Raw genomic sequence first — 13,566 nt, 5'->3', positions numbered from 1 at the left:
TGTCACTGTCTCCCACCCTTCCAAGTCAAGTCACCTGCAACAAACCAGCTGTCCACTGCTCGTCTGCCAGAACTAATGGTCTATATCCTCACCCACATGCTAACTGGCCTCCAGGAACTGAGAGCTCCTAGGTTGCTGGTGATTTAGGACCAGGTCAGATGTGAACACAAAGAGCAGTGGGAAACTGGCAAAGTATCAACCAAGCAGGGTAAACTGGAGTGGACATGAGCCCAGCAGCTAAGACTTCCCAACACTGAGATGTACACTTTCCTCTAGAAGGTCAGGTGGGAATGTGAAAGTATTACGACAAATGAATGCCTAGAAAAGACAAACACCCTTCTGTGGGCTGGAGATGGTCTGACATCATGGCTTCTGACAGAAAGCACACACAGACATCCCCGCCAGGTTTTTTGGCCGAAGACGTTCCGTTTCTGGCCGAAGATTTTAATCAAGCCTCAGGCTCCAATTTTCCATTCCTCAGGAAATGCTGAAAGCGTAACAAGTAAAAGGGCACCCTGAGGAGATGGGCGGAGGCGGGACACACGCTGAGGGGTGGCTCCGACTGTGTCCTGGCCCGGAAAAGGCAGTTCTATGCTGTTCTGGGCACAAGCAGGGAAAATGGGATGTGGACTGGCTAACAAAGACGGACTACTCGGTGCTGGGGTGAAGACACCCTGAGGGGCCCAGCGAAGACCACCTGCGGATGCAGAAGAAGCAAATGTGCAAACTGTGTGCAGCACAGAGACCACACAGGGCATGAGTGTCCGCCCCACTGCTCCCTCTACCTGTCTGTCCCGCAAAAACTTCTCAAAAGACAACACTTCCCTAAAACCACTTAATACGACAACTTTCTATGTGTTAATGAATGAATGCCAGAAGACTGGAATCAAACCTTCTTTAATACACGAACCATGCACATTTAATTACTATATATGTATGTATACATACATATATAAATTCACTCACACTGATTTAATAACATTTTTCTAAACCTCCACTGAAAAGCAGTATTTCTCTTTTCTAAAGTAATCTTGAGGGGAGGATATAGCTCAGTGGTAGAGCACATGTTTAGCATGTACAAGGTCCTGGGTTCAACCCCCAGTACCTCCATTAAAAAATAAACAAATAAACCTAATTACCTCCTCCCCAAAATTGGTTAACTAATTAATTAATTAAGTAGTACCAAAAAAGTTCTAAAAAAAAAAAAAATCTTGAAAAAAAACCGTGAAAATTTTTAAAATTCTACATATATTATGGGAAGTAACAAAATTGTACGTATGATGAGCAACAGAAAGAAAAAAGTGAGCCAATATGTTAACCGTTACATTCCAGACTTACAAGTAAGTGTTATCCTCTTATCCACAATTACTCTCACTGCCCTGATAGTCTACAATAAGAATGTATTCATTCTGTAATAAAACATTTTAAAAAAGTATAAAGTAATAAAACTTATTATAGTTTGCAAGACCTTGTGCTGACTTTGCATAAATTTCCCCAGAAAGGACAAGGAATCAGAAAGCTGCCACGGAGGTGACATCAACACAGCAGACGTGCTGGACTAAGTTCAATGCAGCACATCCACCCGAGGGCCCCTGCGGGAGAGCGGTCTTCCCTCAACAGACCCCCAAAGACTCAAGGCACATCCTCCTTCGGCCTGCCTGGGCCTCGCTCCCCCAGGCTCACGCAGTCTGTCCCCACCAGCCCAGCCCAGCCCTGCTGTGTGGACCGAGATTCTCCAGACACAGCACCTGCCCACAAGGACTGAAATGTTCACCTGCCATCTTCAGTTAACCTCTAATTTACCTAGTACACAGTGACCAACATCACCACACACATTTCGAAGATGGTAACCCTGACGTGTAGTCAGACTAATTCCCCAAATTCTGCTGACTTCTAGAAAGCTCTCCACTCCAGTCCCCAGGCTACTCTGCAACAGCCCAGGGTTTTCCAAGTGTGACTGCCTTAAAGAAAGACGCAGGTGACCGCAAAGCTGAGCAGACACACATATTATTCTTGCAACTTTTCTCCAAGTCTGAAATAAACCAAAGTAAAACTTTTTTTAGAAGTTGGATAAATAGAGTGTGAAGAGCTTTACCGTCTCTCTTTCCTCCTTTCATCCATTCTTTTATCCAGAGCCGCGTAGATAGCATCCGCCTCCTCGTCATCCTTCTCGTAGGGCCCGCTTGAGAAGAGGCTCCCAGCATAGCCGTTAAACTGAGAAGCACACAACAGAGATCAGCCTCTCCTCCAGCACAGCCCCCACCAGCAGAAACAGAGCACGTATGGCTGCAAAATGCTTGCTAAGCATTTTTTTAAATCGTCAAACCCAAACTGAGGGATAAGAAAAGAGCTGATGAGTACTCTTCAAGAGCCAAGGGCATGAGAGGCAGAGTATCCGCACCAATCAAAAGAGACACAGAAGGGGACACAGATGCACCGTGGGATCCTGGACTGGGTCCTGGGCCAGAAGCATGATGACAGAGGTGGAAAAACCAGTAGAATTCAGAAAAGATCTGGAGGTTAGTTAACAATGCTGCATCAGTTTCAACCTCCCTCAAGACTAGTATTGGGTCATGTGAGATGGGGAGAAGCTTGTGAAGGAGATGCAGAAATTCTTCATGTTACTTTTGGAAGTCCCTGTAAATTTAAAATTATTTCAGAACTGAGGTGGGAGGGCATAGCTCAAGTGGCAGAGCACATCTTAGCATGCACGAAGTCCTGGGTTCAATCCCCAGTACCTCCTCTAAAAAATTGACAGATAAGTAAATATAACTACCTCCCCCACCAAACAATAAAATAAAAAAAATTTATTTCAGAATTGAATTTTTAAAAATCTTTTCTTCTGGGGAGAAATGCCATCTGTCATAACACGCCTGTAAAAAACATCAGCTGACCAAATACCAACTAAGAAGATGACTGCTAAAGCAAAAGAAAGCAGATATTACCACCAATTCCACTTAAAATGTTTATTAAAGCCCGGTCGAGACAAAACCCAACACAGCAGCTCTAACATGTGCAAGCGCACCTCTTCTGAAGACAGTGTATATTTCTTTCCACTTTTCCTGCTCCCCCTCACACTGAGCGAGCCCCCCAGTCCGTGAGCAGCTGAGATAGCAAGTGTCCCGCCACCCCCAGTGCCCGCAGCGCACAGGGTCACAGGGTGAGAAGTGGGGTGAGAAGTAGGGTGAGAAGTGGGGCAAGTGGGCGCCGGCCAGCCAGCCAGCACGGGTCACCTCATCGTAGTTGGTGTCGTTCAGGTCCTCGTCATCATCGTCCGCAGCTTGGCTCTTCTTCATCTGGTCCCCCACCGTCCGCTTGCCCGGGGGCGCATGGCGGTCATCAACCGGATCATTGGCGTCGCGGGCAGGCCCGATGTCTGACCGGGTGGTGAAGCCAGTGGCACTGCAGGAGACCCCAAGATGCTTGATTATCTGGCTGGCCTTGTCCCTGGGCTCTTCCCTCCATGGTAGCCATGTGACAGCACCTCCAACTCCTCTGGGAAACCTCCCAAGGTGCCGGTGGCAGGAACCACACAAGGCCGTGCTCCCAAACATCAGAGATCTGTTCTCCTCAGGAGGGAAACCTGAGGTGGTTACCAAGGCCATCTTCTGCCACCCTCCAACCTCCTTGACAGAGATTCGCCAAGGTACCAGAACCCTCTCCTCATCCAAGTCCCAGTTTCCCGTTTTCAACAACCTGCTAATCACCTTCCTCTCCAAATCCAAGCAGGACCTCAGACCCCTTGGCCCAGTCAGAGTTCCTCTTCTGTGACCACCTTGCAGCTGCTCTGAGCTGTTTCAGCTGACAGTGGCGGTGCATCCTGGGCACCACGGCATGAGCTTTGCCTCCTCCCCGCCATCACCAAGTCCTTCGGGTCTACCTCCAAAATCCCTCCTCCCATCACAGCTGGCAACCAAGTTAGCTCCCCGGCAGGTAACCTTCCTATGCTTCAGCACAGCTCTGCCTCTCCAGTGCCTGCAGGAGCTCTGGCTCCTGTGACCTCCGCCCACTACACATTCTACTCACAGAGACTCCTGGCAATTCCCTCCTCTTCCTCCATGCCTCATCTCTTTCCTCAACTGCCCAACATAGAAAACATCAGTGTCTCCTAACCTTGAATCTTACCCCAAACTGGCTCAAATGTTGATTGCTAGAACCCGAGTTCTAAATCTGTTCCTCTGTGTACTTATTTATGCAAATACCACATCTCTCCTAGTAAACTACAGGTTCTCAGAAGATGGTGTCAATATCTTAGACTTGTGTGTACCCCAGATTGTGACATCCATAACATAATTCACCCATAATATGCCCAAAGGGAGAAACAACTGTCTTCCTTCCTAACCAAACGAACAACAAACAGGATGACAATGACTGCTTGTTTACTCAATTTATGGCAGTCATCTGTGTGGCAGGCACGGGGGACTCTGACGCCTCACACATGCCATCCGGCCTTGGGGAGCTGGGAGTCTGGACAAGCAGTGCATGACGGCCAACACGGCACAGCGAGTGGCCGGGGCGGTGGGGAGAGAATCAGGTATGCTCACGACAAGGCCGGGGGTCTGCCCGGCCTGGGGAGGGTGGCCCCGGCGCTCTGACTACGTGACAGGGACTCGGCCCCTCGCCCCTGCGACAGCAAGACGGTGTCACCACCCACCTCGGAGACGAAAACCGGGCTCGGAGCCGACGCGCGAAGTCCAGGTTTCCCCCCCCCTTGGCGGCAGGCGCCTCCCTCGGGTCTGTCCTAACCCAAAGCGCCCGTCTTCCCTCACGGACCGCGCCACGCCGCCCGGCACCCTTCAGACCCCACGCAAGCACTACTCTCGCCCTCCCCGCGCCGCCGGCGGCTGCCCCGACCCGGCCGCCTCCGGCGGGTCCTGCGCGGGCCCCTGCGCCCAGCGCGCGGCCCGCCCCAGGCCTCACCCCCGGCCCAGCCCCGGCACGTAGCCGAGCGGCGCGGGCATGCCCAGGAACGGCTTCTTCTTCTTGTTCATGGCGCTGGTGATACCGACGACGGGGAAGGAACGGGACAGAGGCCGCGACCGAGGCGAAAGACCACAGCTGTCCCAGGCCCCGCCGCAGGAAGAGGCCGCCGGCCTGCGTCACCCGCGCCCCGGAAGCAGAGCGGAGCCCCGCCCACCACGGACTCCTCGGGCGGAAGTTCCCGAAACGCGACTTCCCGCGGCTTCCAGTGGTTTCTGGACGCTACCGAGAGGCCGAGATGCGGCGAGCGCTCGCGCGGCAGCGCCTGCTCGCGGCGCGGTGGGCTGGTGACATCTTCCTGGACTAGCTCCGCAGGACCTCGGCGCTGAGCCTGGGGCGTCCCTTCTCACTGCCTGTTCTCGATGCATTTCCGAGACGTGCCTGTCTGAGCAGGACCCATGGGTCCCCTTCCACCCTAAGCCAGCTCCGTCGTCAGGGACCCCTGAGCCGCCCACCCTACCCTTCAGAGTCGCCCTGGCTTGGGGCAGGGCCTAACACATCTGAGCGGGCTGCACACCTAGCCAGTGTGTAAGCTTGTGCGGTGTGTATGTGTCGTGATTGCGGTGCCCCCGTGTGCAGACTGCTGCCTTGGCTCTTCGCACTCAGATTTCTGGGCTCGGTCCTGGCGCTGGTACCTATACAAGCCCCACTCACACCCCCACCATACCCTGAACATCCCGGTGATTCTGGTGGTTCCGATGACGGTGGGAGCCCAGACCCTAAGGAGCTAATTGATGAAAATAAATAAATGCAACAGAGTAAGTCAGTGTGTGGGCATAGGCGGTCACAGCATGTGGGTGGATTCAGTGCAAATCTACCTGAGTGTGTTGGTGGGCACTGGTGCAAGTCAGATCATCTGTGTTCATGTTTTAGGTGGATACGCAAGACTGTCCTATGCATGCATGTCTGCCTGTCCGTGTGCACCTTTGCTGGGGTGGGTGTAGGACATCCTCTGGCCCCCACATACACCTGGGGAGAGCCTTCGGTCTCTTTGGCAGAGCAGGCAAAAAGCTAGTCACAAGTCTGGTCTTCTGCTGGACCAGGTAGCCCCCAGCCCACCCAAACACTTCTCACAGGGGTCATGAACCAGACACATCCCTCCTGTCTGCTGCGGCCTCCTCCGAGTTTCTCTCTCCTCCCTGTTCCCAGCTGAGCCCCTTGGAGTGACACCGTGGGCACTGAGTCAGATTCTGGGGCTACAGAGGGAAAGAGAGAGACCCCAGCTGCCCTCCTGACCTTCATAGTGTGGTGGGGGGCAAGAGAGGGTCAAACTGGCTTCTCTAGGAAAGTGAGTGGCTATTTGAAGGAGAGCCCTCCGGAGAGGCCCAGAGAATGCACGAATAAAGGAATAAGTAAGTAAACCGACGTGGGAGAATGGAGGGACCTGGGGGTGGGGGGGTCTGGGCCCTCGACCTGGGTCCCAGTGGGCAGAGGGTCCCAGAAGCAGGTAGGATACCCCCCCACCCTCCACACACACAGGGAACTAATGCACCCCTACGTCCCTGCCTCAGATCCTTCAGAGCCTGGACCCCTTGTAGGTGCACAGTCCCATGCCTGGGTGCGCACGGATGCCCCTCGCCGCGGCAGACACCCTCCGCGTACGCAGGTCCGCGCGCCGCCGACAAAACTCGGAGCTCCCGGAGCGCGCCCCGCTCTCAAGCTCAGCGGCAGGTGCCTCGCCGCGCAGACTCGCCGGGCGCGGGGCCGGTTGGGGCGGGGCGGCGGCGCGCGTTCCCCGCTGGCCGCACGGGCCGCCCTGCGCCCGGCGAGGGGCGTGTGCACGGGCTGGGCTGGGGACCCGCGGGCCCCATGTTCACGGAGCTGAGGACCAAACTGAGCCCCCCGCGAGGCCGAGCCGGGGCTGTGCGCACCGGCTTCGGGGAGCGCCGGGATGTGGACGGTGAGCGGGACTGGACCCGGGAGCGGGGGATATCGCGGGCTGGGGGCTTGAGGACCTAGAGGGACAGGGGCGGGTCCTGGCGGACTCCGAACGGCGGCTGCATTCGGAGTCGTGGGTGCGTCCTGGCCGAACAGGGTCCCTGGTGTCTTTGTCCTGCGCTGGGGCGGGGATGAAGGGGCGGCGGTCAGGCCTTAGGGATCAGCGCGCCTTAGGGGGAGGTGACCTGCGGGGGCTCCTGTCCCCCAGGCTAGCACCACCCTGCGGTCACTTTTTCCTCTGCGCGGAGAAAATCTTCCCCAGCCCCTGCAGTGGAGCAGAGTGGTGGCCGAGGCCACAGCCGGTCTCAGGAGCCCCCACCCCTATTTCCTACTGGAATTCTGAGGTTGGGGCTGGGAGGGAGCAACGGACTGTTGAACAGATGGAGATCCCCCCTGAGCGCAGGCAGGAAATGGGAGGGGTCTGGCGGCCCGGGACAGGTGCGGCACAGGCAGAGGCGTCCAACTGGTTCTCTGGCCTGGGCCTGGCTGGTATGAGGCCCAGCTAGGCGAAGCCCTGTCACCCAGGTGCCTGTCCCCTGACCGGTGTTGGCTTAGAACAAGTCTTCTCCCATGGTACTAGAAGCCACCTCCGTGCCGCCACACTGGCCACACCCTGTCTCATACCCCAGACCTCAAATTTCTGATTCACAAAGTTGCAAATATGAGGAGGAAGGAGGCATCTTATGGGGTGGAAGGAGGGGGAGTAAGATGTGGGTTTCCCCCAGTACCGAGACCTCCTGGGCACATCACCAAACCCTGCCCTCAGTGTGTGTGTGTGTGGGGGGGGGGGTGAGCTGTATCTGTTGGGGGAAGGTCTCTCACTCTCCTGATGAATGGGTTAGGTCAAGGACCCTGGAAGGGGAGCCTGATCCTGCTGGTGGGCCTGTGTGCTATAAAGATGGGGGCAAGGCTGGGTCCCACTTCCTGTCTCTCCCTAGGGCTCTGTTGACTTGTGGACACCAAGCAGAGCCTTCCTGCATCCAGCCATTCATTCACAATGTTTCTGGGCACTTCCTGTGTACCAAGACCTGTGCAAGATCTTGGGAGGGGCCCATCCAGGTGCCTGCCCTCCCCGGAGTCATGTCAGCAACCAGCACAGAAATTACGGGAAAACCAAAACTTGATGAATGTAATGAAGTTGGTATTGGAATATAAAGCACAAGGCATCACCCTTGGTCCCTGAGCACCTGGCTGCACCCTGCCCGCTTCTACGAAGCAGCCCATGCCCTCTGGACACCCTCCATGCACAGGAGCTGCCCTGGGGCCAGGGGCCTGTGGGAGGTAAGGGAGCAGGAACCCCGTCAGCTTGCCCAAAGTTCAGGCTTCTTGTCACAGCCAGCGAGCACAACAGGACAGAGGCCAAGCCTCCAACGCCAGGTCTGGTGGCATAGACTGAGTGCCTTTGATGACAAGGGGTGGGTAGCTCACCCATGAGGGTCTCCCCACCACACAGGGTCTTCCAGGACCATGGGGCCAGAGTTTCCTCATAGGCAAGTCCTGTGCACGGGCCCTGGTCTGATGTGGCACGTGCCAGCCCAAGACAAGGCAGCGCTGGGCTGTCTCAGGGTAGCCCCTCGCCTGGCTCTGAGTGCTGGACTTCCTGGTGGGCATATCTCTCTCTAATTAAACAGAATCTATCCTTTCCCCAGAGCACAGACTGTGGACTCTAACTGGGAGAGGTGTTTCCAGTTCTTCAGCTTTGGGCTGGGTGGAGTCCTCAGGACAGTTCTCGCAAGCTTCCATCTGCTTTGGGGGCTTGGGAACCCCTAGTGGGAAAGCAGCGGAGGGAAAGTGGGCCGAGCAGGAAGCTGGCCCCGGGCAAGGAGCCTCTGGCCTGGCCCTGACCACTCTGACCTAGCACCCCTGCTCTGCAGCCACTGCCCACTTCAGCTTCTGTCAGACCCTCCTGGAGCACACGGTGTCTGCCGAGAGCATCCCCTGCCACCTGCCTCGGACGCCAGGCACCAGCCTCACATGGCACGACTCCCGCAGCCAGAGGGCAGCTGGCGGCCGGCCAGTCAAGCTCCTGCAACAGCCAGGCACAGAGGCCCCCCAGGTACCCACCTGCTACACCCCCCTGAGCCCCCACCCTCCTCACCACCTTGCTCCACCAGCCACCCCTCTCCCCACAGGGCCGGTACTCTGACCACTATGGCCTATACCACACGAGTCCCTCGCTGGGTGGCCTGACGAGGCCGGTGGTCCTGTGGAGTCAGCAGGACGTCTGCAAGTGGCTCAAGAAGCACTGTCCCCACAACTACCTCGTCTACGTGGAGGCCTTCTCTCAGCACGCCATCACCGGTGTGGGCCTGGGGGCTGGAGGGCTCCAGGGGCTGGGGTGCAGGAGGCCCAGGGACCCAGGGGCACTAGAGAGAGAGCCCCCTCGCCCCTCCCCGCTTCTGTCTTCTTTGTGTCGTTCTCTCCTCTGGGTCTTTGTCTCTTTGCAGCATCTTCATCTCTTTGCAGCATCTTCATCGTTGTTCCCAGTCTCTCTGCTTCAGTTTGCACCCGGCTTTGCTCTGGCCAGTCTCTGTTCATCCCTGTCCTCCTCTGCCTGTCTCCCTCTCTTTCCCTGTCTCTCTGAGTCACCCTCTGTGTCTCTGCCTCCCCCCACCCACCCCATCTTTCCTTCTCTCCCTCCCTCCCTGTCTTTGAGTCTCTCTGTGTCCCCCTCCCCCTTCTCTCTCTCTGCCTTTGCCCTTGAAGCCCCTTGGATGCTGACCTCGGCTCGACCCATCTCCCCACCCCCCAGGCCGGGCGCTGCTGCGGCTGAATGCAGAGAAGCTGCAACGGATGGGGCTGGCACAGGAGGCACAACGACAGGAGGTGCTGCAGCAGGTGCTGCGCCTGCAGGTGCGCGAGGAGGGGCGGAGCCTGCAGCTGCTCAGCCAAGGTCAGTGGGAGGGGCCAGGAGTGCCGGAGAGGTTTGGAAAGGCCTGGGGGGGCAGGGAGGGAGGGGCTGGGCTTTGAGGTCCCAGAGTAGGGTGGGTGAGTTGACCTCAGCAGTGCGGGACCCCGAGTAAGGTCCATCCGGCACTCAGGGCAGAGTGGATGATGCTGGAGATCCCCAACCCTCCTTACCCCCATCCACCCCGTAGCTTCCTTTGGAAACATGTCCTAGCTGCTGCTTGAGGCTTGAACCCCAGACCTCAGCACTGTGACCGGAGCCCCTGACAAGGACGAGGCAGAGCTGGCTGCGCAGCCCTTCTGGGACCCTGCAGGAGGCCCCAGGGGCTGAGGCCAGTCCCGTGGACAGGTGGGACCAGAATTGCCACCTCCAGCCACCTCTGGTTGTGCACTCTGGGCTGTGCCTGGGATTGGGCGGGCAGGGGCTGCTTGAGTGTGGCCCTTCGTCCTAGGACCTGAGCCCAGGCCCACCCCCTGGTGCTGCTGGCAGCATGCAGGACAGCCACCTGGAGCCAGAGAGGGTTTGGACGTCCCCTAGACTCCCAGGGAGCCTGCTTATTTATGTTCCCTTCACCCCGTTAATGTCTGTCCTCCATCGCCTGCTAAGTCACATGTCCTTTAGGCATCCTGCTCTCTCCCAGGGCTGGAGGTCTGCCCCCTGTTTAGGCCCTCCCCAAGCACCCAGAGGACTGCCCTGCACAGGTGGGACAAACTGCCAAGGCTCCCTTTGGTGTGTGCCCTCCCCTTCCCCGGCCCAGAGGATGGGCATCAGTGTTGGCCTGGCAGGGCAGCGGGCCAAGTGCTTTCACTCATTTATTCTCATAAATTCTCACCACACTCTCGGCTACCTGCGGGAACTGGGACACGCACCCGAGACCCGAGTGGCACAGTGAGGACCCCACACCCCATACCCAGCACTGGGCTCAGCCGTGTCCTGGCCTTTGGTTTGGAAACATCCCTCTCCTCCCAGGGTCACGGAGATCACCTTTGAGGCATAGTCATGGGTGGGCATTCCCACTGTCCCTTTCCCAGGAAATCCCGGGTCCACACAAGAACTGTCCTGATGGCTGCATCCCATGCCCCACCCACTGGAGACCCAGCCAGCATCTGAGCAACTGCCCTGTGGGCCAGAAAGTCCCAGGTCTGGGGCTAGCTGGCGTTGCCCAGCAGAGGGATAGCAAGAGTGGTCCTGGCACCCCCACCCTCTTGCTCCTCTGCCCACTTACTCCCCTAGGGGACTCTGAAAATCTCAGGGACAGATGAGGCTGAGCCTCTAGCCCCTTCTCTGTGCTCTGAGTTGGCCTCAGGATGGGAGGCTGGGTGTGTAGGTCCCAAGTGGAATTCGAACAACTCGCCTGGTGCCTCCCATCCCTTGTGTCCCCCACGGGAAGCTCCTTATACTGTCTGGCTGCCCCAAGTGCCCCTGGCCACCTCCTGCCATCAGGACAGCTCCCTTTCCGGGAGCCCTTTCCCTTACCTCCTTCCCCCTCCTTGTCTTGTCCCTTTGGCCCCACCATGCTTGTCTTGTCTTCCTTGTTCTGTGCTAACTTTTTTACATTCTGACAAAAAGACCAGAAATAAACCCGGTTCTCAAGCGACCTAAGTGTGGTGTCCCGCTCTGGCCAACCAGGCATGTGGGGTAGGGAGTCAGGGACCAGCTGTCTCCAGCTGTGGCCACCAGGGGGCAGTGGTGTTCCATCCTGGCGGGGTGCCTGTTTACGCCCGGACCTGCCAGGCTAGCTGGCAAAGGCTATGAAGGAGGGCTCAGCCCTGTGGACCGCACCCAGACGCTCGGACACAGGTGTGTTAGGTTCCTGGGGCTGCTGTAACCAATGACCACAACTGGGAGGCTTAACACACCAGAAATGGACTTCCTCACTGTTCCTCAGGCCGCACGCCTGAAATTCAGCGGCACAGCACTCCCGCCGGGGCTCAGGGGAAAACGCTTCCTTACCTATCCCGGGTTCTCCCATCACTCCACCCTGGATTCCGTGGTATCATCACCCTCCTACAAGGACACTTGTCACTGGGCCTACCTAGATAACCCAGAATGATCTCTTCATCTCTAGATCCTTAACTTCATTATGTCTTCAAAAGCCCTTTTCCAGATAAAGTCCATTCACAGGTTTCAGAGATCTGAAGTAGCTATCTCCTGGGGTCCTCATTTAGCACCCCAACAGGGCAATGCACTTAGATAAGAAACACACGTGTGGCAGCACATGCACTGATACACATACCCACACAGCAACCAGACGAGCAAATACACAGAGGCAGAAACTGACCGCTGCAGTCTGGACACACAGACGCTCATACACAGAGACAATGACACCAGCATCCAGACCCACAACATACCTGATACACAGTGTCCCAGCATCCCATGATCACCTAACAGACAGAAAAACACCAGGTGCAGCACACCCCATATACAACACGTATGACATAACACGATGCCCTGATCGCCAGACACGCTTTTGCCTGGACAAACACCGGCTGAGACCCAGACACCTTCCTACACACTACATCACCTGAATGCTAAAACACGATAGGCATCCTTCTCACCTAGTACAGGACACACAGACATACCCTGACACCAAACAGGACACTGCTTGACACACATCGTCACACAGATGCATCATACATGACTTACACAGGGAAAGCTGGCAGCCTTGGATGCACTTCAGGGCACACACACTGACCCCTCTCCCCAAGTCCTGCATGTCTTGACCCCAGGCACAGGAATGAGGGAAGGATCACATGGGCCTCTCTGGCTCTGATTTCCAAGGGAAGGACTAACTTACCTCCCCACTGAGGGCCCCACCCTGCCTTTGCCCCACTGTGGGCACTTTTTCCCTCGAAAGAAGCAGGCCCCAAATCTACCCCTGTCCTTTGTGCCCTGCCCACAAGCTGTGTAGCCAAAGCTGCTCCAGTGTGGACAGAGCGGGTGGAAGGGGCTCAGCGAAGGGGTGCACCTTGTGCCTCTGTTTCCCAACTACAACTCCTTCCTTGCTTCATTCATTCTCAAGTCTCGGTGAGGCTGGTGCCCCATCACCCCTAGACTTGAAACGACCTTCCCGGCCAAGAGCCCAGTTCTGGGGCACAGAGGAGCAAGGTGCTGGCCGCTGATTTTGGACTACCCCCCCAAAAGTAGACAAACACTGCTCCAATGGTCAGTAACCCCAATAAAGCCCACGGCCTCAAACTGCCTCGGCACTGCCAGGGGCCAGGCGATTCCCTGAGGGTGGCCACAAGAAGACATGGTCACAGGTTGGAAAAGAGGCCAGATCCTGCTTTGCAGGGGGAAGGCCGGTGGGGACCAAGAGTTCAAGGTCCCAACGGACAGCGGCTGCCACAGCCGCACCTTCCCAGGGCCAGGACTCAGAGACATTCAGTCCCTTCAGTTCCTGCGCGCTGGGCTTAGGGGGCAGTACCCAGCGCCTTATCGTGCCTCAGTTTACCCCATTGCCTGGAAAACGCCTCCTGCCCTGCGAGCGGCACAACTGGCCACCATGCACTGGTGGCTCAGCACATGCAGGCAACGGATCGGGAGCCGGGCGAGCGGGCTAGCCCTTTGGGCCCCCTCCCCCGACCCGTCTCTCCCCGTCGCGGAGCGGCTGCAGGAATACCGCGAGAGTTCGCCCCCTCCCCCCCACAGTAAAACTGTCAAAGGTGGGAGGGGCGGGAGCGCGCATGTGCGCAGCGCGGCGCGCAGCCTGCGCCGCCCGGACCCCGCGCCCTGCGCCC

At 57.1% G+C, this 13,566-nt stretch overlaps 2 protein-coding genes across 4 annotated transcripts in view; one reads left to right on the top strand and one right to left on the bottom strand.

The window, feature by feature from the left end:
• PRPF6 (pre-mRNA processing factor 6) overlaps positions 1-5,120 on the bottom strand; it is a 37,197-nt gene extending 32,077 nt beyond the window's left edge. The window contains exons 1-3 of one of the 2 annotated variants that reach the window (XR_004313041.1): positions 4,921-5,120; positions 3,234-3,402; positions 2,096-2,214 (exon numbers count right to left, since the gene is read on the bottom strand). Coding sequence is in view for 1 of the 2 variants with exons in the window: in XM_032461640.1 (XP_032317531.1) it covers positions 2,096-2,214; positions 3,234-3,402; positions 4,921-4,991 (359 nt within the window). In the remaining variant the exon portion in view is untranslated. The remainder of the gene's footprint in view (positions 1-2,095; positions 2,215-3,233; positions 3,403-4,920) is intronic. The other variant, XM_032461640.1, reaches the window with a different exon arrangement.
• Positions 5,121-5,227: 107 nt separating this feature from the next.
• SAMD10 (sterile alpha motif domain containing 10) lies at positions 5,228-11,423 on the top strand. 2 transcript variants are annotated; one of them, XM_032461643.1, is made up of 5 exons: positions 5,228-6,880; positions 8,793-8,974; positions 9,051-9,219; positions 9,671-9,771; positions 10,017-11,423. In XM_032461643.1, exons 1-5 carry the CDS (start codon positions 6,355-6,357, stop codon positions 10,077-10,079), a joined length of 1,041 nt encoding a protein of 346 aa, XP_032317534.1. In that variant the 5' UTR covers positions 5,228-6,354; the 3' UTR covers positions 10,080-11,423. The 2 variants fall into 2 exon arrangements, with proteins under 2 accessions (XP_032317534.1, XP_032317533.1); XM_032461642.1 differs by having other exon boundaries at positions 6,664-6,880; positions 9,671-9,811.
• The last annotated feature ends 2,143 nt before the right edge of the window (positions 11,424-13,566 follow it).

This window comes from Camelus ferus, chromosome 19 (genome assembly GCF_009834535.1).
Source record: "Camelus ferus isolate YT-003-E chromosome 19, BCGSAC_Cfer_1.0, whole genome shotgun sequence".
Taxonomy (NCBI): Eukaryota; Metazoa; Chordata; class Mammalia; order Artiodactyla; family Camelidae; genus Camelus; species Camelus ferus.
Note: the sequence above shows the minus strand (reverse complement) of the source record. Positions and strands in the feature narration are given on the sequence as shown.

Bases quoted from the DNA above. Each gene is read 5' to 3' on its own strand.
- SAMD10 (XM_032461643.1), top strand. From the start codon at position 6,355: ATGGAGGGACCTGGGGGTGGGGGGGTCTGGGCCCTCGACCTGGGTCCC. The intron at 6,881-8,792 runs GTGAGCGGGACT...CCTGCTCTGCAG, and splicing joins GGAGCGCCGGGATGTGGACG to CCACTGCCCACTTCAGCTTC. The intron at 9,220-9,670 runs GTGTGGGCCTGG...CCCACCCCCCAG, and splicing joins CTCTCAGCACGCCATCACCG to GCCGGGCGCTGCTGCGGCTG.